We start from the raw sequence: 25,993 nt of genomic DNA on the forward strand, positions 1-25,993 counted from the left end.
AACATTTTAGGGAATCACTTTGCGGAAAGTTCCAGTTCTGCTTCCTTTTGGTCTCTTTAACCTGACAAATAATGCACTTTCCCCTCACCAGTTCTATCTTTTGGGAATCAATTGAGGACTTTTAAGTTGGGTAAGTCAGTCTGAGGACAGACAGTAAGCAGGAAGATTTCACTCCACATTTAAAGTGTTCCTGAAGATTTATAAGGACCTGATAAACAACATTTCATAATGGGAGGCATCAAGGAGCTTCAACTGTAACATTGAGCTGAATGTTCAGTTGAAGTGAGCTGTTATGTTCCACTTAATGTAATCTCAATAATGTGTTCTGCAGTAGAAAGGAGGGCTCATGATACAGTGTAGGCAACATTGTACACGTGAGTTGTGAAGAAACAAAAGTTGCTGGCACCAAATATCTTACCTTTTAAATGTGGCAATGTGATAAATATGAGTCAGAGAACAGAATAATTTGGTGTTTCTTTGTACATCTCTTGACATGCACTTCATCAGAAGTACAAAATTTTAAAATTGCTATTTTATTGAAAAAGAAAAAATTAAATAGTGCCACTAATTACCAGAGCAAGAAAATCATTCCATATTTTACATTGGGATGTCAGTAAAGTATGGTGTCTGGAGAATGACGCAAAGGTGCCACCTAGGACTTCGGCAATCATTAGCCTGAGGGCCAGAGTCCTCACAAAAGTCAGGTGCTTGGAGATGTTTGAACACATAAACCATCAAAGCAAAAAAACCCCAAAAAAACATCATAGAATTTACTGGGTGTCATTTCTGCCAAAAAATTCTGTGAAAATGCTCAAAATTTTTAATACGTTATCAAAACTTAGGAGTATGAGCTGGCTTTGGTAAAAATGAGGAAAATAAATACTTGTATTATTAAAATATTTTACCTTTATGACTTCTTGAAGTGAGAAAAAAAAATTAGCTTGATATTTGAACTGTTCAAGGAAAGGTAATTTTAAAAGCAAGTTACATTGAGGTAAAAGCCTTTGAAAGATGTAGAAATTAGAAGATAAATTAGAGGTGTGCGACTTGCGTTATTAAATCTGAGGCCTGAAATAGGATGTTACCCTGGCATTTGGTTTTCAGCCAACAGACATCTTTGGACTGAAAAAGTAAGTTACTTCTGTGCCTGTGCTGAAACTGTTCTTAATACCCTTTCTTCTCACATTGCCAATGTGCATGTTGCAATATGACAAGTTTGCAACAATAAAAATTAGAAATTAGCTCCATGGTGGAAGAAGACTTTTCTATCACAATGTGATTTCTAATGGTAACTTCAGCAAATATCTGTGGCAACCCAGAGGATTTAAATCAACACAAAAAGTAGTCATGAATGGCATAATAACAAGAATAACAGTGAAAAATAACAATGTGAAATGTGATGCTTGCAGTTTCCTTGATTGGAAATAAAAAGTCTTAGCACTGTGACTCTTCATTTGCCAGGACACCACTGTTCTTACAGCTGGCACTCGTGGGCTTCCCCTCATGTAATTTTCTCCAATTCTCTGTTTGTTGTCATCTGCTTGTTCTCCATCTGCAGCCCCAGTGTTGCTTGTGTTATATCCAGCTCCTCAGGTGTGATTTGTCAGAGGTTGTTAATTGTCCATCACAAAGTGGCCTTTCTGTCCTTCTCTTCCACCCTTTCCACATTCTGCACAGTTGATCATGCTTTCCACAGTAACTTCTTCACAGTTAGCTCCTGTATTTTCCCCTCCCAGTTTCTTTTCATACCCCTCCATTGCCTCAGCGAATCATCACAAAACCAAACAAAACCCCCACCTATTCCTAGGGGAGAGGGGAGAGACCGAATAAGCCTCAAAATGTGATAAGATGCTGGTAGACAGTATTTTTGTTTCCTGCTGAGTTAAAGATGTTCTTCAAAATTGTTACTGAGTCAAAGCTTCTGTGTCCTGGGATTGTCTCATGAATGATGTTTCTTAGACCACTTCATTTTAAGGTTTTACTGATATTTGAAACAAAAATGTCCTGTGTTCCTTTCTTTTTACTGACAAAAACTATTGTGTTGCAAAAGTGAAAATGGAATTACAGTGATAGGTATTTACATTAATGGGAGAAATTATTATAGCAAAGTCTTTCAATGTTTTCTTTTTTTTCTTCTTGTAAATCAAATCAGATTGTGTCTTTCTTATTTTTTATGCTTTGGCAGTATTACGTGTTAGGAGTGATCACTGGGATTTCCTACTTGCGGTATTTGTACTGCTTGTGGTACAAGCAAACTCACTGTCAAAAAAAGACGACTTGTTTACAAGTTTGGAATATTTGAAAAATGTGGCGTTTAGGCTCTCTTGCTGCTTAAATAAGACTTATTTCAAATTTTAATTTATCTCCTATGCAGAATTATTAAAAAAAAAGGAAAGAAAACAAATCAATTTAATTGAAAAGAACCCTAAAATATAATTTCAGTGATATGTATAATTTATCTGAGGAAAAAAATAGAAAGTCTTATTGGAAGGTTTATGTATGGTCAAATATAATCCAGGAGGAACATCATCAGCATCTCATATATATTATATATATTGTCATAATTCCTTCAAGGTGACTCAATTTAAATCAAGATGCTCAAGCTGAAAATGTGCACTGAAGTGTGTATATTAAACATCTGTTGTTTAAAAAAGTCTAAAAATATTTGGAGAGGGAAATAAACTGTGAGAATTCTGCTTTTTGTTGCTTTATCTTTTAAGACATTTAGCTCTGTAGATCATAGATGCAAAAATTCCTGATATACCAAGGCCATTTAATGATGGAAATCATGAAACCTAGGATATGAGATATAGTATTAAAAAAAGGCTGTTTGCTAGACCAATCCAGTTGGTTTCTTTTGGGTACTCAATATGATGTACAGGTAAAAAGTTACAGAAATTCAAAAGAAATGAGGAGAACAGTTCTGTAAAAAAAGATGGAAAAAATTAGTAGAACTGGGTTGCTTGGTTTTTTTACTGGGTTTTTTTATAGCATGCTTTGAGAATAAATTTTCTTTACTGATGCATATGCTAAAATAATCTTTTGCTGCAGTCTCTCTGCATTGCTTTCCAAAATTTGAGGATGAAGGACATAGCTTTGTTTTTCATACTGGTTTATGTGAAAAATGGTACCAAATTACTAGCTTTTTGATCAGGTAAATTTGCAGAAAAAAGTCACCCAGCTTAGAGAAGTTCAAGCTTCCCTAGGATGAGTGCAGGGCTTCTGCTTACTGTGTGCAGCATGGCTCATCTTCAGGTCATGCAGCTGGACAGTTTTTGAGGTGATTCTTACAGTGTGAATCTAGGTCCTCTATCTGATAACAGCTTGAACCAATTGGTTCAGTATTCTTTCCCTGTCAGCTGAAAAAGGGGAAAACAGATGAGAGTGTCCCTTGTCTCCTTTGCTGCTTAGTAGGTTGTAGTATAAATCCAGAGAAGTATAAGGCTTTTGCTTTATGTAGGTGTTCTCCACTTCTATAGTACCAATACAGTAAAATCACCACATATTTTCCACCCCCTATGTACTTAAAGAGAAAATAGCTTATGCCTGAGATGTAAAATTAATCTTGTGGAGATCAGCAGCACGTTGCTTTCCTCAAATTCTGTTGCTTCCATAGAGATTCATTTTCCATTTCAAATTGCTAGGAGAGCCATAAAATATTTAGATAGCTGCGTCTGTAGAAATCTTTTGTTGGATACAATTGAGTCCAGATAAAGAAGATCTGCAGTTAACTTTGTGGTCTGGATCTACGCAAACTTAAAAATAAAAATCAAAACTGTAAACCCATGATAATATATAAAATTAATGCTGTAGAACTTTCTCTATTATTTAAACTAACTTTCAGGTTGCAATGAAATTAATTGCTCATTTGCCAGAATAATGAAAAGCAATGCATTGTATTAAACCTAGAATGGATATAGAGTTCTTTTGATATAAAAAGCTTCCTTACCAAGCTGAACTGGAGAAACAATGCACATCTCTTGCATAACTTCTGCAGGTGTTATCAGCTGCTTTGTTCTCTCAACGGTATAAATTAGCAAAAGAAAATGTAGCATGAACCCACTTGAGATATATAGACATATCAAAATTTGTGCTGAGATAGACAAAGATTACAGATCAGACAAAATTCTTTACAGTGTCCCTTGACTCCATCAACAAAAGCCTTGCCTTTTCACCCAAGGAGAGGAGGTGCTGAGGATTGCCATGTTGCTGTGACAACTGGCTGCTCTGTACTTCACCAGGACTCTGGTATCTGAGGTGGAACTTTGCACATCTGAGTGATGCATGTACATTTGTGTCCTGAAGAAGCACAGTTCTCCATTTGATTCCTTGACTTCCTCCTGTCCTGGCTCCTATGCAGTAACCTCTCCCATCTTAAGAGAAGCTTAATGTTTCCTGTGAATTTTCTTCAAACAAAGAGTCCATTATTTGATCCAGTGCACCCAGATGTTCTAGCTGGACTCTGGGAAGGGGTGGGGGATGAAGAGGAAGTCAGACACAGTAAAACTTTCATAAGTGGCTGTTCTTTTGTTATGTCTTTTGAAAATGGAGTAGTGCCCGCTGTGTTCCATAAACACATGCGTTGCATTAGGTACAAGCCAATGCATTTCATTCAAGCACATCTAAATATTAGGGAGGAAACCAGCATGAAGTTATGGTTGCAGGGAAAATTTATGGGGAAGAAGAAAGAGTTCTGCCTAGTTCAGCGAGTAATAACTTGATTGGTGGACATTTATAGGGTAATATTGAAAAAGCAAACAAATGTAAGTCATTTAATTAGGAAATGGAGAAAAAAATAACAAGAATAAGAAAGGAGAAGCTGAAATAGACATGTACAGCAACAGCTATAAAAGTATCTGTTGAGTTGCTCTTCATAATGAAGAATGGGGAACACAGCATCTGAGTCACACAAGGTTTCTCTCAAGTTGCAGATCACAATAGTTGTGCCAGTGTAAAACTGGGAATTATGTATCTGTGTGTGTCTGGCATGCTTTGTGTCAAAGTTTTGAGTGGATGTTTGTAATAATTTGTCATTAGTGGATGTATAACCCCTCCTCATAAAATTACTATGTTATCCTGGCCCACTGTGAATTAAAACGTGTCAGTCAGTGTATGTGTGTATGCTACCACATTAATAATAATTTGCATGATGATAGGGATTGTTTCAGCTGCCTGATTCAATATGGGAAGTCAGGGAGATTGTAAATCATGGAACAAATTATCTTTTATCTTAAAAAAGAGTGAAAACACTGCTGTTAGATATATGTGAATGAACATATGCTTTTGCACCTAGCTGTTCTGGAAGCAAATTAGTAAAACAGCTTTCTATTCTGATACATTTGAGTTTTTGGAACAATAGTTAAAATAGTGTTTGTACTTTTTTAAGGGTTCTTCTTCATTTTTTGTCATCATGTGATTAAATCAATAGATTGTTATAACCCTTTAAATTCTTTTTTTTTAAAGTGTAAATTATTTGCTTGGTTGACTTCAAGGTTTGCGTATACAGGCAATTTCAGTAGCTTTAAAAGTAATCACCCATCAGCTCAGATGTATAAATTGTGCATGTAGACATAATTAAATCTTCTATTGTAGGCTCAGCTAAGCCATGTTGTATTAAGTCACTTTTACTATGCATGTATGCAGATAATGGCTCTGACTCAGCTGATACTTGGCAACTGGGTAAGCTGCAGTAACCTGGTCATCTGCTTTTCCCTTTTTAAATTTCTGTTTCAAACCAGACATAACGATTTTTTCATTTCTTTTGCTTTTTAAAAATACTTTTTCTATTTTGGCTGGGCATGGATCCAGTTTTTTTGGTGAGGTTGGATCAGCCAGGTTCTGCACATTAACTTGGGGCTGCAAAGTAAGAGGGATTACTGAGACCTGTGTCTGCAGCTGTGGCTCATACTGCTGTGAAAAGAGAAGTCAAAAGTCCTTCTCTGTTAGAGGCACCAGGAGAAAGAGCACTCATCAACGAGCTCAGCACAGACCAGCACTGTGGAGCCATGAAACAATCTCCTGCCCACATGGGAGTCTGCAGGAAAGGGTGGGAGGTTGACAGCTTTTTGGATCTGGCCCCATTTCATCTTAATCTGCTCTGGCTCCTGATCTTTTCAAAGTCTCCCCATTGTGCGTGTGATTTCTGCTAAACACGCAGAGAAATTTTTAAGATCAAGACCATATGATATAGCAAGATTAATCTACCCTTTGGCCTTCACCTCTCCCTCCCACTGGGGGAGAGGTTTGGTTCTGCTAATTTGTCATGTTACTTTTTTTCTTCTTCTTCTGCCATCATTTTTTTTTCTCCTCATGGTTCACCTAAATTAGGGACTTTTACCCAAACACTTTCAACCTATAATGAAGATAAATAGATTTCTTCATGTCCACTACATGAATTTTGAAGACATCTTTGTTTATTTCACCCAGTTTTAATACGGAGAATTTGTAACTCATTTGTAGAATATAAGTGTTTTTTCACTTGTGTTATATATTGTGGCTGAGTGAATCCCTGTAGGTCTGTGGAGCAGATGTGTTAGCACAGGCAGTAGAACAGCTTCATTCCTTCCCTCGTCTTCTGCAATGCAGTCAAATTCTGAATTGTTATGATATGCATTAATTAAATATGAATAAATAAAATATCACCAGAAAATGAAGCTGCAGTTCCCTCTGTCATATTAAATCATTGATGAGGTGCCTGTGAGTAGGAACTGTGGCTGAGGATGTCTTCTGCCTCAAAGTCTCTGATTGGTTTGGGGAGCATTTGTGTAAATTTTTCCATCATCCTTGCATCAATAGCTAGAAAAAAATCTTCGGCCTCAATAAAAAATACATGGATCATGATATCCTCCTGCCTCATCAAGCCATTCTTTTCATGCCTTCTGACATCTAGTTACTGAAAGTGGGCCAGTTTTGCAGATAACAACTGTGTAGTTCAACTATGTTATTTTGTTATGTATCAGTGTGTAATTTGCAAGCTTGTTAGAATAAAGAGGGTTTTAGGAATGATGCTGAGCACCTCTATTACCTGTCTCTGTTTTTAAAGTCACATTTACCCTATAAAAATACTCATTTTGGTGAAGGAATGGAAGAGATCATGACCAAAATAAAAATACTTCTTTGCACTTTCTGTTTCAGAGTAGCCCAGATGTTAATCCAGCTATTCTAGATTCTGCAGATCCTACTCTGCTGGAAATAAACTATGAATTCAGTAGTCATGCTCTTATGAAAATGCCTACTGTCCCCAATGGCTTTTGGCCCATTTGAAACGTTACTTCTGCATCCCCATATCTATTACTTTTGTATCTATAAATATCTCAGATTTGCAATACTTAATTTCAGACTCTACTGTTTGCACCCTATTCCTCTCACCTATGAGAGGTACACAGATTATTTAGTTTATGTGTTGTGAGAAAGCAGATATTTGGTTTCATCAGATGTGACTATTAGGGAAAGGAACTCCTCTTCAAACAATAAGGCAATTTTTCATGAGATGGGTGACTTTAAAGGGTGCTGCTTATTTGAAACAGTTCAGGCATCAGAATCCTATTCCCCTTCTCAACTGTTCCTGTTGACCACTTAATTTGTATAGCTCAGTCCATCAAGTGTTTCTTGCTCCTGGCTTTAGTCCATAACTGCAGTGGAAACACCATTGCCTAGTCATGGTATACAGAATGATGAGTTGAGACTGAACAGTCAGAGTACTCGAGGGTTTGATTTACTATGTTCTCTGGTGTTTTATCACTGAATTTGCACTGGCTTATAATACTTGTATCTTTTTCCCTATATTTCTTAAGTTTTAATTTTCTTTTCCTCAAAGTAATCTCTCTAGTCCTCTGCTTTCATATGTTTGATGAACTGAACCTTCTGTCACATAAAGATAGCATGGAATAATAATAATTAGGTGAGATATTTTCCAGGGGCTTACTTACTTTCTGTACCTTCACAGAATTCCTTTTAATACTAGAGATGCCCAAGTGAGATTTAAATAAACCCTCTCACACCACCCAGCAGCCTGTTGCAGGAGCAGAAGTTAGCATATGCTAATTTACCCTTCTGAGCTCCATTGTCACAAAGCTAGGTTGGTGCCACCACTCAAGTTAATTCTAGGATAATACCTCCAGATCTTTATGCTGCAGTTGTAGAGTAAATGTGCCTCATCAAAAAATCCCCATTCGTTCATCACAGTCTTTCAGCACAGGAAAACATGCCTGATCTATACAACAGAGTTTTGGCATCCAGAATTACCTTTTATCTCCACAGGTTTGCATGCAGGCACATGTTAATGTGGAGCAAGCAAACAAAGCCCAGCTTGTGGCACCTAAGTAGAACCACATGCCGAAAATCTCAGCCAGCAACACAGCTGCCAGCAAATCCTCAGCGTGCACATGTCCCAGGAGCAATGTCAGCAGCTGTGAGCCCAACAACATTTCTGGCAGTGATGTTTTCCAGTTTAGACCTTGCCACGCTTTATATCTCTTGCCCATCTGTTTGTTTTGCATTGTGTTACATCATCTCGATTGCAATAGTTAAATTATAAAATCATTGGGGGATCATACAGAGAGGGAAGCTGCCTTGTTCAGGTTGTCTCAGAGAGAGCTTTCTATTCATAGATGTTAGTGTCAGAGAAAGTGTAGAGGCATTTTTGTGGGAGGAACAGACATATGGGAGGCTGGGACTGACACACAAAACCATGGGGAGGTTAGAAGTAAATTGGAAAGTTAAGGCAAGGATATGTTGTCTTCAGTATTTCTACATTTTGGGTATGAAGTGGATTTATGATGTCCTTGAAGAGATTCTTGTGTTTCAGACACTGGAAGAATGGAAATTAGGAGTTCTAGGGACTATTTTATCATTGGCATTGTTGTCTATATCAGTATTTTGTGACTTTGAACAGCATTGTTATCTGTATGCTTAAGTAGGTGATAAGAATTCACATTCTCTCTTAGAATATCTAGAGGAAGGTCCGAGTAGGTCCTGTGAATAAACCTGTTTTTTTAAGTTAACTTTTGTGTTTAACTGTGTTAGGAATTTTCTGTTTTTCCTTTTTTTTTTTAATATTCCTGTAAAAATGAAAGTATGTTTTAATGACTTTTTAAAGGAAATTAAGTAGCTTTTTGAGAATATTTGTAGATAAGTTAGTGATAGTTGTTCCTTCTCTATTCAGAAACAGCTTCAGTGTTGCATCCTTTCCAAGACTACAAATACTTTTCAATATGGAATAGTCTCAAAATTTTAAATGAATGTTTTAAAGAAGTAAGACATTAAATGCAGAACATATCTGAGAAAATCGTGGGAGATTCACAAAGAATGATATAGCAAAACTTGTTAAATTGATTATTTGTTACTCTTTCATACTTGCTGCACAACTTGAAAAGCAGCCCAATATTTTGTCAATTCATGTGACAGTCCTCTTCAGACATTTAGTAAGATATCAACTTTGTTTAAAAATTGGAAATTGGTAGGGTTACACATTTGCAAACCTTATCAGTCCTAGTAATGGCTTTCATTCCATGGGAAAAGATCAACTCAAACTGGATTTGTCTAATACCAGCTAAGTTTATGCAACTCAGTAGTGAAATAAAGTTACAAAAAATAGTTCTGAAAGCAACAACCCACTGAAATGCTAGACAAACTATCATAAATGCTACCTATAACTTTTTAGGTAAAGTGTAAAGTGTTGCTTTCAACAATAACCAAGTTAATGTATATAAATAAAGTCTTTTGATCCTTAGCACTCCTCCTATACCCCCTGCCTACACACTTCTTGTTGATTATCATTTAGGCACTGGCTGCATATTAACCTCTGATCCTTGCTTCAGAAGCACTCTGATCCAGAGTGCTTCAGAAGGTTATGCAGGCTGATGTGGCTAATATGGTTTTGATTGGTTGGCTTTTATTCTCTCATTCTCTCTCTTTTTTTTTTTCTTTCTTTGTTAGGTTCTTTTCTTTTTTACTTTTTTTTTTTTTAATAACATTGAGCTACATGGACTGTGGGAACTTTTCTATTTTCATCTAGGTTTTTTTATCTGCACATGCCTATGAGCTTAAGAATGAAAGATGTATTTTGAGAGCAGATTGAGTTGTGGAAAATGTAGATAGAGATATCATGCCTTTTCATCAACCCTAGCATTACAAAATCAATTTAGGTCTGTGCAATGAAAGTACAAAAGTATCTAATCCATGAGGCCAGTAAGAAATGTATTCTTTCAGTATGAAGTTTTGTCATCTAGTTGGTTTTGAGGAAATGTACATATATCTCAATGGTATGCGACAATATTAGCCAAGCAGGCTCTGAATTGTCTGTGAAGGAGAAGGTCTGTTTTCTTGGAGATACCAGTTCTGCTAATGTCCTACTGAGAAAAATTCTAAAAGTTAATCATTCTGGCTTTTGAAGACAAGTAAAAGATTTATATCTCAATAGTCTCCCCACTCAGGAAATGATAATGATTTTAATTCACTATTAAGCAATCACTTTTCCCTTGCTAAAATGTTCTTTGACTTTCACTCAGTTTTACATACAGTTATAGTATATCTCCTTTTACACATCTTTTAGATAAATTCAGGCAGAAGTGCTGACAGTGGAAAAACATTGGAGTACCTTTTTTGAGTCATACTAGGAAGACTTAATCAAAAGAATCCTGGAAGGTATCTGAGATGTTCCATGGGAGGACCTGCCCTAACTAAATTGACTTTATAGGTTTCTGGCTAACATATGTGTGTACAGTTGTGTGTAGGGAAATTCAACAAGTCCTCCACATGATCTGTTCCAGTACTTCCTTATCCTTGCAGTTGAAAACAGGTTTTCTCATGTCTGAATTAATCCTCCTTTTGGAAGCTTAAATCACTCTGCTTTGTTGTATTTGTAATTAAACTAATTGTAGGAATTTAGTTTTTCTTCATTTTGGCAGTCTGTTAAGCATTGAAGGCTGCTGTTTTGTCTCATCACTTCTTTGCTGAAAAGAAAGATCCCCTTTATATTAGCTCTCCTTCATTAGTCATATTTTCTCATGTTGTAATATTCCTTAGTATTCTCTTAATCCTCTGAAGGTGAAATCCTGATGTTTATAAATGGTAAACACAAAAGTGGATTTTTTGTATTAGCTGACACTGCAGTAGCCCAGGTGATTAAGTCAGATATCCTCCACAGAGGTGATACCCTCAGCAGGGGGATGATTCCAGTTGTTGTAGTAGTTTACTTCAAATTCAGCATGTGACCCACTGCAAAACTTAGGTCCCTCTTTGTAGAACTGCTGTTTTGCATTTAAGCAACTGACTCTTGTAGTGACATCTTCAACCTTTATTGTGTTGCTTATTCTTTCATGGTTCAAGTACCTTAGCCTTGTTGAATTTTATCTGTTTTTTCTGATGAAGTTTTCAGATTTATACTGTTCTACAATGCCTACAGCTTTACCTATGGTAGTGTCATCTACAGATTTAAAATGCATTTCAATGATTACATTAATTGCATATTAAGACAAGTAAATGTTGACCAGGAACTCTGATAAGTTTCTCTGCTCATTGTCTCCTAGTTTGACAATAAAATACCCTGGTTAGCTTTTCTAATGCCCATCTTAAAAGCAATTTCTATAGATGATATTTTCTTGAATCACAGCTCGAGTTTCAAAGTTCTGAGCCTTATAATCTCTACTGTCTCTCCTGTTATCCTTTGTAGGAAGACTACTTTGACACAGTTTATTCTTGACCAAACTATTTTGACTATTGTATCTAATTTTAATATCTTTTAAGCTTCAAATATTATGTTTCCTTTATTGCTTTGTATTGTCATGGAAGGGAAGCCCCAGAGAAGGGCTGAGCTTGAAAGGGAGTTTTAAAGATCATCTGGTGCTGGGTGCCCAGGATCATGTCTAGATTTCTTTTGAATATCCCCAAGACCAAAGATTCCACCATCTCTTTGGGAAGCCCGTGCCACTGTTTGGTCCCTTCAAAGTGAAAAGATGTTTTCTGCCGTGTCATCGGGAATCTCCTGTATTTCAGTTGGTGCCCATTGCTTCTTGTTTTGCCACAACCAAGTGAAAGGAGCTTTAGCTGTCTTCTTTATACTCTCCCTTTGGAAAACTTTTCGCAATAATCTCAAATAAGGGTGTCTTTTCTGCAACTCTGTTTTCTGTTGTGTCCCAGTTTTAAATATAAGCATTTGCTTTGACTTTCTCTCTTGGATCTTTATTTGTCCTTCAAAATTCTCATGAATAGTGTCTGGGAGCTCGGAGTTCATCTTAGATTTGTCTCTAAATATTCTTCACATCTCACTTATTTGAAAATGCTATCTAAAAACTCTTTGACTTGTTATCTTCTTAGTGTTTCCTGTCTTCTAGTCTCACTGTTGTTAAAATTATGTTGTCTTCCTGATTACAGTTAGTCTTTTTATTGATCATTTAAATAAATAAAAAAACTCCCCACAACAATTGGCTTCTCATATTCATCTGTTTTTTAATGGATATTTTATACTTGTATTTCCCTGGTTTTGTACAAGACTCCTTGCTAATCTAACTAATTAGCTCTTTAAGCCATGAGAATTTGATTTATGTTTAACTGTTATGACTATAATCATTATCCCAGTATAGTCTAATTCAATTCATTGAAGGGAAAAAAAAGGCTTTTAAAACTTAATACTTCACAATAAAGTTGTTAGACTAATAAGTGCATTATAAGTAAGAAGATTTAATTGAAAAAAATCAAAACAAAAGTAAGGGCAGTTTAAATACATATTTTGCTGTCAGTTGCGCAGAAAAATCTGTAACTTCAGGAGACCTTGCTAAAATGTATTAAAAGTTAACTGTTTTGAATGGATGTTTCTCAATAATACCTTTAGCTGATACTTTCCATGTGAAGATGATGTTCTGCAAATGAGGGTTTATATTTGTAACTGTGAAATGTCTTGAGCTTGTAAACTTCCAAAAGAGTAATTTGGAATAGTAAACAACTGAAAACAAGTTATACTCCTCAGACAGCAAGCAGTAATACCAGAACACCAGAATTTGTTGGACTGCAGCACTGACACATCTCTTAGACTATAATTGAAAAAACATATGAGAGAATGCCTGTGTACTTGGTGCTTAGGATGATGTTAATATTTATCATAAGGATTGGATAGGAGTTCTGGTTGTACTCAAAGTAAAGAACAAAATTATTTTTAATGGCTATAGGACAAATATTACCGCTTTGTGCTGAACGGGAAGGCAAGCATTTTGATGAACAGAATAGTTGACAACTAATTAATTTGTACCATTCTCTCATTTCATCTCCAATTGAATGAATAAAACAATGCCAAGAAAATTGCCATCCAAACCATTCAGATAAAGTAAGGTACTTCAGTGTTGAACTTTTCCTGTGGCTTCAACAATGTTTTTTGAGAGATATCTGTTGATGTACTATATGCCCAGTAAACAAACTTTTGTAACAGAAAGAAAAGGAAAGCCATAAGCAAATATATGTCACATTTCTTTGTTCTAAGAAGAATAATGCTGTGGCCAAAAATAAAAATAGCATAGGTGGTTGCAGTTGTAATTAGTTGTGCCATCTTAAACATTTCCGGTTAAAAGTAGCTTTGTGATATTTTGGTCACTGCAGCTAGCATGGTACATCTGCAGAGGTGTAGGGAAATGGTGCTGAACACAAGGGCAAACTAATGAACATTTGTATCTGCATTGGAACATCTTGGCTGAGGTATATTGAGCAAACAGTGATAATTAACATCTCTGGGAGTGAAACAGAGTATGTGTCAAGATAAGCAAGGCATGTAAAAGAACATGTGCTCGGGGTATGTTTTAGCTAGTGACAAAATTCTTATTTCAACTCTGTCTTCAGGTATCTTAAAATAGTTTCTGGTAGTCCAGTTTTAATTTCAGAAATTATTGTTTTGCAAGTTAATTCACATTAATTCAGTCAGAAGTACTTCATATTCACTTAGACAAGCAGGTTTTAAGAAGTCATCTAGTTTTTTCTGCCTAAAAATGCAGAACTTGAAAATAATTAGATATTGTGCCTTGTCAGAAAAGCTGTTGCAGTGATGAAAAATGTTTTTCCAGTCCTTTTTTTTCCACTGCTGTGTCTGGAATCTTTCATGATAGCAGATTTCTTTTCTTATGTAAAGCAATATTTAACATAATGTTGTTTTTGTAGACAAAATATTAATGTGGAGGTATGTGTGAGATGAATCTGACTAAAAGGTTAGGACTTGGAGAATGTGGAGATAAAATCTAGGAGATAAAATCTACTCATACACAGTAAAGTTACAAAATACAGCAAAATTTTGTGTTAATGTTTGTACTAAGTAAAAAAGCCTGTAGCCAGTCCAGAGATACTGTTTTTATTAGGGTATTTGCACCAAAACTCAAAACCTAAAATTTGAATCTGATAATTCATGAGTAAGATTCATCCTTTCTAACTTAGAGGTTCCTAAGATAGATAATAGAAATGAACATTGAACAATGTTCCATTGACTGCAGAAGAACTGTGGGGTGAATTAATCATATTTTTACCTATCATTAGATGAGTTCTGTCCTCCCAAGTGTACTTAAGATAGGAACATGTTTGGAGAAATTATAGTAAATACTTGAAGCAACATTTTGATTTATACGTATATCTGTTTACCTCTTCTGGTAAATATTTAGTCTTTGGTGAATTTAGAAACATTTGAACTCAGAATCTGAAGATTATACATTAGAGCAGAGCAAGATATTAGTGATATCATAATATTATGTAGTGATAATAATGTTAGTAGTGATAATACATTCCTTATTTCTATCTTAATGAGGTATTTTTGGAGTAGTGCATACATCTGAAAACATTTCTATCTTGGGTTAAAACCTTTCAAGCTTCTCTATTTTCTTGATGTATAATAAGGCATAGATGGCTTCAATAGTTTGTATTTTATTGTATATACTTACTCCAGTTTCAGAATTGGAGAATGATTTTTCACATGAAAGAATATCTAGCTGTTTCTATATTTTATACAAAATCAAAGTATATTTCTTTGCAGAAAAAAAAAAAGGAGATTTAGGTAATTGCTTCCACAAGTATTTGGCACACAGTAAAATAGAATTCCTAATCTTTATCATGTGTGGAAGGACAATTACTGGTAAGTTTACAGTGACATAGAGCTTAGTGCATGGGATCAAACTTTAGGATTTTGCATTCTATGCATACATCGCTGTCCACCCGCATCTGCAGTGTGTTCAGGAACACATTGAATGGGAAGATGTGCAGAGAAAAAATTGAAGCAGGCACAACCATGACGATAGAAGCTTGGAAATTACTTAAACCTCGGTGAAACATTCTCTATCCCTTTCATTTTTGGATACTGCGTGATAGTTACCCTTTTGAACATGTTGTAATTGCAAGTCATAGCTGCCAGTGATTGACCAGTTGGGTAGGGTGAATTGCAGTGTGCATCAATGCCACTAGACAGGAGGCTCTTGCTGAAGAGAGTGAAACTTAGTTCTGCAAACAGAAGATTACTGGCATTAATTGAAGGCATGAATACAGCTGAAAAGTAAAATCTTATTAGCTGCATTAAGAATTAGCAGCATGGGACAAATTACCATTAACATTAAAAACTAAAATTGGTACAGCATTTGGGGTAATGAACAACTGATTGGCCTGAGGACATTGCTGGTGACGCTAATGTCTTTAAGCAGTGGTAAAAGGCAGCAGCGTGAGGCTTACAGTAAAGTGGCTTACCAACAACCACAGACATCCCTGATCCTCCCCCCTTGCTTATCTGCAGGATACAGCTGTTGCTGAAACCAAGTTAAATGTTCTCGTCTTAGAGAAACAGATTGGCAGGAATACTGAAAATATAAAATCTATTCCCTACGCACCGACCTCAAAGAAAAGCAAAACACAGCAGAGAGTGATATTTTTGCCCAGAAAGAACTCATGAAGGCCATACAGTCAACTTCTGAGTTGCTGACAAGTAAGCCTTTTTGATCTCCTGGTAATTTAAATAACTTTTCACAGTCTTCTCTAGAAGCACATTAAGCTTTTTCATTTTATGACACATTTATTGCAGATTAGTTACTCTCCGCTGCTTTTTTGCCATTGTAAAATCTAATGAGCGTAGAAGCTAATGTAACAGTTTGGAAATGAAACATCATGGGGCTGGAGACTGCAGGCATTGTGATTCCATGTTAGCATCCTTTATTTACCTCATGCTTACCTCAATTTATCCATTTGGCAACAGGGAGAGTCAAGAGCTCACAAGTAGGTATGTTGGTCTTCCCCCCTGATTCTGACAGTTTCTACTGCTGATTGACACCACTGTACAATCTCAGTAACTCTGTTTTTCTTATCTTGTCCCTACAGTCTTAATTATGTCAGACTGTAGCCTTGGGGTATTTTCTCTTTTTTCTTCCTTACCCCTATTGTTAATGTTCAATAAAGGCCTCAGAACTCTGTGGTAATATTCCATACAATAAAGGGACTGCAGTGTTACATTTTTTAGCCTTGCTGCAGTTAGTCTGTACTTCTCTCTCCTTCTTTATAGCTTTGTATGTAGTTATACAATAGAACATCTTATTGCAAGATGTTTTCATTGGAAAAGCATTCTTATTTATATAATATTTTGAGTTGGAAAACAATAAAGTCTGTAAAGTTCAGACTGTAAAGTTGACCTTCTTTTGTCTTGCATTACCATGGGTGTCATAATTTTCTGCCTTTAATCTCAGTAAGTCAATGGTGAGACGAAGGACTGGGGTTTCATGAAACATTTCTTTCCTTGCTGAACATAATATAGAAACACTTGGTGTTTCTTCTTGGCTGGGAATGCCATGCCCACATGAGTGAGAAAGGCAGTTGTCTCTTCTGTCAGGAGTTCAGATCTATTTCTGATACAGTTTTGGCATCAAAAGAAAATCGGGGGAAAAACGCTCCTCTGTTTCATTACTTGCTAAGGACCTGTTGTATAGTAATCCAAATACTGTTAATGAGAAAGTATGTATTCATTTGCTCGCCAGCTTAGACTCTGTGTAGAAAACACAGTTTCAATAAAACATGCATTTTTGTTTTGTTTTCTCTATCCACACAGAGCTCTCCTACAGCAACAGGCAAATTATGGTCATGCCTTAGAGGAATGAGCAGTGGTTGTGTGGTTACTGAGTGAGATCTTTGCCTGCAGTAAAATTTTACTTTACAAACTAAATGTGACAGCATAATTGCATGCATAAAATGTTCCTGGGAGCTGAGACCTATTTAAAACAAGCAGCCTCGTTACACTCTGTCCATGACTGGAAATCCTTTTAGACTCTGGAACTAGTCTTGACCTAGTCTTTGAAAGTATGAGTTTCTTGAGCTTGCTCTGTGCAGCACTGAAGGCTTTCCTATGTGGCTCTCCACAGGCCATACCATATCTCATGTCCTTTAAGAATAAACTTGTAAACCCATAGGAAAGATGGCACTTGAGAAGTTTACCTTAAAGAGAATATGTGCTCATTTGAACTGTTGTAACCTTTTAAAATTTCACAACCTGTGAATTATTTTTGAGAGGAACAAGAAAATTGTGCCAAAGAAGTTGATAATTGAGCTCAAAAGGGTTTATACAAATAGAAAGATAGAAAAATTACAGTATTTCTGTGACATAGACTAAATAGAAATAATAGACTAAACAGAGAACTGACTCTGCCTAGTACGTGATGCCACATCTGGAATACTGTGTCTAGCTTAAAGCTCCCCTATTAAAGAGATATCATTAAACCGGAGGCAATTAGAAAAGGACCATCATGATGGGGGTAGCTGGAGCTCTTGCTGTGTGAGGAGAGGCTGATGGAGCTGGGGTTTTTCATTGTGAAAAAGGAAATTGCTTCGGGGGTACCTGCCAATAACCTCCAATGTCAATGGGGCAGCATCTCTTCTCCATCAAGGTTGTGGAGTCAGGCTCTTCACAGTGATGCTTGGTAAGAGGGTGAGTGGTGATAGGTATAGATTGAAACCAAAAGTTTTAGACTGGAAATAAAGAAAAATGTCTGAGATGACAACGTCACTGAAGTCCTGGTAGAGAATATCCACTGTTATCTGCATCTACCAAGCTGGTCATTTCATTGCAGAGGTATCAAATTTGTTGGGCATGCCTTCCCATTGGTGAATCCATGATGATTGCTTTTGATGATTTTCTTGTCCTTAATGTGCCTTGAAATTATTTTTATGATTCATTTATCTATCTCTTTCCCAGGGACTGATGTGAGGCTGATTTGTCTGTAGTTTCCTGGGTATTCTTGAAGATAGGAGTGAGATTTACTGGGTCTTCAAATGGCTATCCCAATCATCGCTATCATTCAAAGACTATTGAGTGACTTCACAAGGACATCATCCAACTCCATCAGCACCTGCAGGGTGCATCCTGTCAGGCTCCATGGACCTATATGTGCCAGTTTTGCTTAAGTATTCTCTAATCTGATCTTCTGCCACCCAGGATAAGTTTTCCTTTCTCCAGACTTTCACCCTGCTTCTAGGGACTTGGGATTCCTGAAGGTTTGGCTTGATAGCGAAGAGAGGCAAAGAAGCTGTTCAATACTCTAGCCTTTTCCACATTCGGTGTCATTGGGGCCCTGTTTCATGGGTGTGCATTTTCTGTAGACTTCCTTTTGTTCCCTCTGTGTGTAAAGAAGCACTTCTGTTTGCTCTTGATGTCTCTCATCAGATTCAATTCTAGTTGGATGTCAGCTTTCCTAACTGTGTCTGCTTGCTGGGACTTAGACTATATACCTCTGAGGTTGGCTGTCCCTGCTTCCAACTATTTTATGCTTCTTTTTTATTTTTTAATTTGGTCAGTAGCAACATGTTCATCCATGCAGACCTCCTGGCATTTTTGAACATCTTCCTGCTTGTTGAGATGGTCTGTTGAGGAACTTGGAGGGAATCCTTTGATATTCCTCAACTTTCTTGGGTCCCTCTTCTCTTCAGGGCCTTATCCAATGGGACTTTTCCAAGCAGATATGTGAAGAGTCCCAAGTCTGCTTTTCTGAAGTCCAGAACTGTGAGCTTGCATTTTGCACTCCAATCCTTTCACAATACTGAACTCTCCTGTCATGGTCACTGCAGCCAAGTGTCTGCAGTGACCATGACAGGAGAGTTCAGTATTGTGAACTCTGCCTACAGAGTCCCAGAGTCTTCCCTTTTTTTGTGAGAGTGAGCAGAGCATCTCTTCTGTTTTCTTCTGTCACTTGGAACAGGAAGTTGACACTCGTGTTCTCCAAGATCCTCCTGCACTGTGTATGCCCCAAGTGGGTTAAAGTGTCCCCCAAGTCATTCAGGACTATGAATATAAAGCTACTTCAAGCTTTGAGCAGGAAACTGGACTAGGAATTTCTCGTGTCTAAACTGGATTATCCAGTGATCCTGTGATGCTTGTGCATTTCTTGGATTATCATATGGTCATTTGTGTTTCTCTCCTGTGGAGAGAGATTGTTTGTCTGCGAAAGAGGTGACTTCCTCTTAGGGCAGTATACCATTTGTGTGGGGTTACTCACAGGTCAGGGTCTGTAAGTACCCCTCGGGATGATTTGCAGAGGAACTGTGTTTGCGTGGCCACATTTTGGGGGTGGGAGGGGCTACAGGGTTGGCTTCTCTGAGGAGTTACCTGCAGCTTCCCCCATGTCTGGCAGAGCCAGTGCCAGCTCCAGGACAGACCTATTGCTGGCCAAGTCTGATCCAACTAGCTATGGTGGTAATGCCTCTGTGATAACATATTTAAGACTGGGTGTTTCTAAGGTATTGAGAGAAGTTGAATGAGTATTAATACTTGTAGTAAAATAAGAGTTAAGCTTTAGCATGAATTTTGTAGGAGATGGATGTATATAATTGTTTTCCTTACGTGATGGAAATAGGAAAGCTTGTTACATATTGCATAAAGTAGCTGTTTTCTTCATGGACTCTTTAAGTTCTTCCACTAAGCAAATGATATATTCTAATAGGTTTAGCTTGGTTGGATCATTCTGCTTTGCTCTTGTTGTTTGTTGACCATTGGAGTCAGTTCCCCTTCCTGACTGTTTCCTGTGAATGAGGCCCACACTAGGATTACATCACAGTTTTAACAGGCTGTTAGGCGTTTGAAAATTTTACATTTTTGTTTACAGGCAGATAAAGAACCTGTTTACATTTGAATTGCATATAGTTTCTGGAGCAGCTGTTTATTCCAATAAATCGATATAAAATTCCTGCTGTAGTTACCCAATAGCACCTAAATGAAAGCTTTCATCTGATTCCTCCTGTTTTCAGTAGATAATTTCCTCATAGAGTGTTTTTCGCCATTTCCACTGTTAGGTATAAAACAAGAGAAGTCATCAATGAATCATAAAAATGCCAACAGAAAGAAATTAGCTGCTATTGGGCATTAGGAATGCAGAGAGTTTGTTAAGAAAAGCTTCTTTGGGAAGATCAAGGCATTTCTCTGGTCCTCTCAGCTCTCACCTGTGCTGGATGTTTCACTCAGTAACGCATCAGTTCATGCTTCTATTTCCTTGAACAGCTTGACAAAAGACAAACAGGGCAGCCAAGAGAAATAAATTTCATTATATCATTCTCGGGTGTATATGTTTAAGTTAATTAGTTATGCTCAATTTTATTTCTTTGTTCTCTAATCTGTCTAAACTATGTTACAGGCTCCACTGATCTGTGAAGACTAAATAATGTGCAGGCTTGTACATGGTATTTTCTGACTAGGAAGAAAAAGCTCTCGTTTATTTCTCTTAATCTTTGTTGAAGAGCCTTAACCATGGGAATAAAATAAGAAACAGGTCTGGTACAGAACTAAATGTTTACCAATGTATTTATAAAGAAGTGAAGTATACTGACATTGTCAGGTGTAGACAGTGTAAACATTGCTGCAGTTTTAATTGTATATTGACTAAGAAGTGGATCTTTTTTTTCCTGGCTGTGTAATATGTTGGTGATTAATCTAGTATGCATTAGGAGTGCAAGACATCAGTGCTATGCACAATAAGTTCTTTCATCCCCAGGCCAAGAACCATTTTGCAGCCGTAATGCAAGGATGCCTACAGATCTGTGTGGGTGTACATAAACTCTAACCTGAACATCTTGTGGTGTTCTCGAGTGGGAGGGTAATTTCGCCTCTTCATTGATTTTACTGATGTCTCTTATGAGCGAGTAGTGCTGTTTCCCTCACCTGTGATGAATTGTGTGTGCTACACAATGTGGGCTATTGCTCACCAGAGGATTAAGCAGGAGCAACAAACCTGCTTTATTTTCTTCTAACCTTTCATCAGTGGAAGACAATTGCGTCATCGTGTTCAATTGTAACATTTTGATACAGAAAAGAAGACTTCTGGTTTTTCTAGAGAAGACTGCCTGCTGACAAAAATGCTTACATTGCATCTGGATTGTTTACAAAAAAATGCTACATTACTTGTAATGGAATCTTCAAAAGCAAAGAAATTTTATGAGTAGTCTCAGCACTGTTAAATTAAGCTGTCCTAAGTACCTGCAGTAACCATGGAATTTAAAAGTCTGGATTACTGCAGGAGTTCTTTGTCTGGGATGTGGTACGTACTGTACTTGGATTTTAATGGAGCCATTTATACAGGTTTTATACTTTCTCATAAAACTCCTCAAGGTGAATGAAAACAAGCGTGGGCTAAATGTTTTCACTTTTCACTGCTCTTTCTGTTACAGAATCTTGCTGGCTTTCTTAATTGCTAACTTATGCTGTTTCTTTGTCTTCTAGAATGTCGGGTGGTGAAATCTACTTCCTATACTAAAATAGCTTCGAGTTCACGCAGGAGCACCACCAAGAGCCCAGGCCCATCCCGACGCAGCAAGTCTCCTGCTTCTACCAGTTCAGGTAAAGCAAGCAAACAGTCTTTCTTAACAACAGCAACCATTTTGTTCCAATAGAGTGGGCAATGTACTTAAAATTCCATGTTTCTGTGGAAAAACGTGGTATGTATAAAATAGTTGATACAAAAAATTCATGGGTTTTCTCAGTGACATCTGAGGTCAAGTGTCTTCCCAATACAAAATAAAGCTTCAGCATCTTATAAATCATAGTCTGGCATTACAGTGGTTCAATTCACTTTATTTATTCATGCATGTTTTTGCTTCTAATACCTAAACACTAAGGGAAAAATGTATGGTAGTCTTTGTACTAGGTATTGAATGACAGCAGTACAGAAAGTAGCCCAAGTTATGAAGCATAAGATCTGTGTTGCTGGAAAGGTAATTTCACAATCTTTTTTTTTTATTTTGTTTCTTTCTGAGGGAATGAGGAAATGATTGGTTAAGGATCATAAGGATATTGAGTAAAAAAGGGCAGGGCAGAGAAAGAATGTAATTACAGATGTGAATGTGAGGTGAAAAGATAGCTGAGGAAGAAATGTCAGGATTGACCTAACAAACCAGTGATACAGGCTGGAGAAGACACAGCAAAAAGCTTAGAAAGTTCTGTCTGAAGGGCTTTGCTTTGGCTGCCTTTGTAATAGCTCCCACTAGATAGCTGATGAGTAGTTCACCCCTGCAGTTTTCCCAAGCAGAAAAAATAAATAAACAAAAAAGTGCATTATATTGCTAGTACTGGTGCCTGAAGGTACAAATAATCCTTGGTGTGAGCCATTTGAGTAGACCCATTGAAGCATTTGCAGCATTGCTTGTGAAAACAGATTTTGCAAGAGGCAAACATTAGAGCTGTCTGGAAGCCACTTCCCTTTCTGCCTCAGTTTTTTGCCAACAGGGAAGCAAATGGCATCCTGAAAACTGCATCCAGCACCATAAGGTTTCTGTGGGGAGGTTGTGATCAGAATGGCCCAGTGCTGGTTTTAAAGAGGGTAGAGATAGACCAACAGGAACTTTTTTTTTGCCTTTTACAAAAAGACAAAGGTGAGAAAAAAAGATCTTGCTCTGGGAAGGAGGAAAGTGAGAGAGGCACGATGAGAGACAGAGGTGTAGATGTAGGTAGCAGGGCTGGGAGCAACTTGCCTCCTACACATCCTAGAGAGCAGCTGAGATACACAAACCTGAAAAGAGGTAATGGGATAAAATATCAGTTGTGAGGAACAAGTCCAGAGTAGCTGTTTCATAAATATGTTAAGTTACTTTCTTTGTAGCTAGGTGGAACAGAGTCAAATTTAACTTTAGCAAGGGAGGTCCTGTTTGGTGTGTGAATGTTACAGCTGTGGGGTTTTTTTTCCTAATGAATTTGTGAGTACAGGTAATGAACATTGAACTGTGTATGCTCTTTTCTATGTGAAATAAGTGTCCTGTGAATAATACAGAATCTATGGGATTTCTATGGGACTAGCAACTTTTTTTCTGTTTTGAATATGTGATACCATGTTAGTTTTGGTTTTGAAAGAAATAGTACTGTTTTTACTTAAAGGTGCTGGGGTGCATTTTGGATGGTGCTGTGCTGATGACAGATGTAACCATCTTAAACATTTCTTATGTGAAAATACATTTATAGAAAGTAGGCACATGTTAGTTTGTCACCAGCAGCATTTCTTCAGGGTTCAGGTCTAGGGCCAGTTTTGTTCAATATTTATATTGATGTTTTAGATAGAGGAGGTGAATGCACCAATAAAAATTTTGAGGATAATAACAAACTGGGAGGTGCTGATGACTCTCTGAAGGAGCAAGATACTTTGCAAAGGGATCTAGGTAGATTGGAGTATTGGACAGTGATTAATGGGATGGAATTTAAGGAGAACAAATGCAGAATTCTGCGCCTGGGTTAGAGTAATGCCGGGCACAAGTATAAATTGGGAGAGGAGTGGATACAGAGCAGCCATGCAGACAGGGATCTGGGAGTGCTGGTTGACAGCAGGCTTGTTGCAAGTCAGCTGTGTGCCCTGATAGCCAGGAGAACAAATTGCATCCTAGGGTGTGTCAAGCACAACACCACCAGCCAGGGGGTGAAAGAGGTGATCATCAGGATGTATTCAGTGTTGGCACGGCCTCACCTTGAGCACTGTGTACAGTTCTGGGCACCACAGTTTACAAATGATGAGAAGGTACTCAAATGTGTCCAGAAGTGGGTAACAAAACTGATGAAAAGGCTGGAACGTATGTCCTATAGGGAGCACCTAAAGATTCTGGGATTGTCTTGTTGTGAGAAAAGGAAGGGTTGAGGAATGACGTGTTTGCTTTCTATGGCTTCCTGAGAAGGGGAGATATGGAGATGAAGATGCTGCGCTCTTCTCTGTAATATCCGTGACAAGGCATGTTGGAATGGTCCAAAGCTGCACCAGGGAAGGTTTAGACTGGATATTGGGAAGCATTTCTTTCTGAGAAGTTTATCAAGCATTGGAACAGGCTGTCCAGGGAAGTGGTTGAGTCAGAATCCATGGAGATATTTAAAAGATGTGTAGATATAGCACTGAGGGACATGGTTTAGTGGTAGACTTGGTTGGATTTGATGATCCTAAAGATCTTCTCTGGTCTAAACAACTCAATGATTCTACAGCTAGGAAGCATTCCTTTACAAAGTACTGTGTGGTTGCTTGGATGACAGGTGCTCACCAAAGCCACTTTATTGTGAAGCTTCACTTCCCAACTGAACATGCTGAAGTTTTGATCAGCCCTGAGTTGGTCAGGCAGTTGGACTAGATGGTTGTTGTAGAAACCTTCCAATGGAACTGTTCTATTTTATTCCATTGTGTTCTGTCCTATTCTATTCTAAATGTGTTAATCTTAAAAAGGATAAACAGTTGGAAGTGTTTCTATAGAATTTATTTTTAGTGAGGGAAACAGCTCTGATTTTGCTGCCTGTATCTTTGCTGTTTGCTTTTTGCAAGTAGGTCAAATTGTGTGAATGTTAAAATAAGCCTATTTATTTGTAACCTTACATACATGAGTACTTAGATCAGTATCGCTTTCGTACAAGGAAACAATATTGTACTAAGCTCTTACTATCAAGAATTGTTTTTAAATCATATAAAGCTAAAACTAGTCAATGATTTTTTAAAAATGCAATTCTATATTAGACATTGCACTTAAAAAAAACCAGTATTAGAAAGAAAGAAGAACAATGACAATGGTTTTAGACAAAACCCAATATTCTCCCATGAATTGCAAACAATATGTAGAGTATCTAGAGATTTAACTTTTCTGCCACCCAGCAAGCATAAAAAAGCTGCTTGTTTCTTGGAATTATGTACCTGTGACAGAAGCAGAATAGAGAAATTGTCATCTAGCACACATATGAGCTGATAATTTTTTTCGATGATGTCTACAATAAACATCTCAGTACTAGAGAAGCTCCTGAATGACTTGTGCATAGCTGGAAGTTACGCTTTTGTTGTCATGTTGCTACTGCTAGGTGTATGTACATTTTTTTTTATTGTGTGTTTTTAAACTGCTTTCAGGTAAACTATAAAGTACTTTTAGGGATTTTTCTTTCATTAGCAGTAAACAGGGAAAATAAGAAAAAGAGTAGATTCTTTGCTCTAATCAAAGACAATACATACGTATTACAAAAAGTTAAAGGTGTATAATTTTCTGAAGAGTTTTGTCTTAGGATAAAGTTGAAAGAAGTAGGAATAAAGGGAAACAGAAAGCATGTTTGGTAGGGTACCCTTGACAAAAGCCTGAGAAAGGTGAATGGAAAAGAGCATGTTGCTAATTAGAAAGAATTTGATTCCTTTTGTTTCTTTTTGGTTCTTGCTTCTTGAGAAGTCTGCACATTCTAATGGCACAAAAGGATCATATAACTGCTTCAGACTTAAATGAATGTTTTTGTTGAGAAAATACACATGGATAATTACATGGGCCAAAAAGGGAGAGTTCCACAGACAAAGACTATGTTAAAAAAAATTTCAAATCTCAAAGTTGGGTATTAAAACTGGTAGAATTGTTGAATGAAGAGATATCCTTGAGTTAACTTTTATTCTCTTGTGTATGAATCTGTAGTATGGTATAGTTATTAATGCAGGTATTCAACAGCATAGCTGATTTGGATTCATCATTTTTAGAGTTGATGAAGGCAAGTCTTGGGCAATTTTCCCATAGTTAGAGAAATAGATGTATAAACAAG

The 25,993-nt window shown here is 37.1% G+C and overlaps 1 protein-coding gene across 3 annotated transcripts in view; it reads left to right on the plus strand.

Moving 5' to 3' along the window:
• Positions 1-25,993, plus strand: part of DCLK1 (doublecortin like kinase 1) — a 237,143-nt gene that overhangs the window by 133,158 nt on the left and 77,992 nt on the right. For all 3 annotated transcript variants that reach the window (XM_039696612.1, XM_039696610.1, XM_039696615.1), the window contains exon 5: positions 21,695-21,811. In XM_039696612.1, the coding sequence (XP_039552546.1) occupies positions 21,695-21,811 (117 nt within the window). The remainder of the gene's footprint in view (positions 1-21,694; positions 21,812-25,993) is intronic.

The sequence above is a fragment of the Passer montanus genome, unplaced genomic scaffold (genome assembly GCF_014805655.1).
Source record: "Passer montanus isolate IOZ18808 unplaced genomic scaffold, ASM1480565v1 scaffold99, whole genome shotgun sequence".
In the NCBI taxonomy this organism is placed as follows: Eukaryota; Metazoa; Chordata; class Aves; order Passeriformes; family Passeridae; genus Passer; species Passer montanus.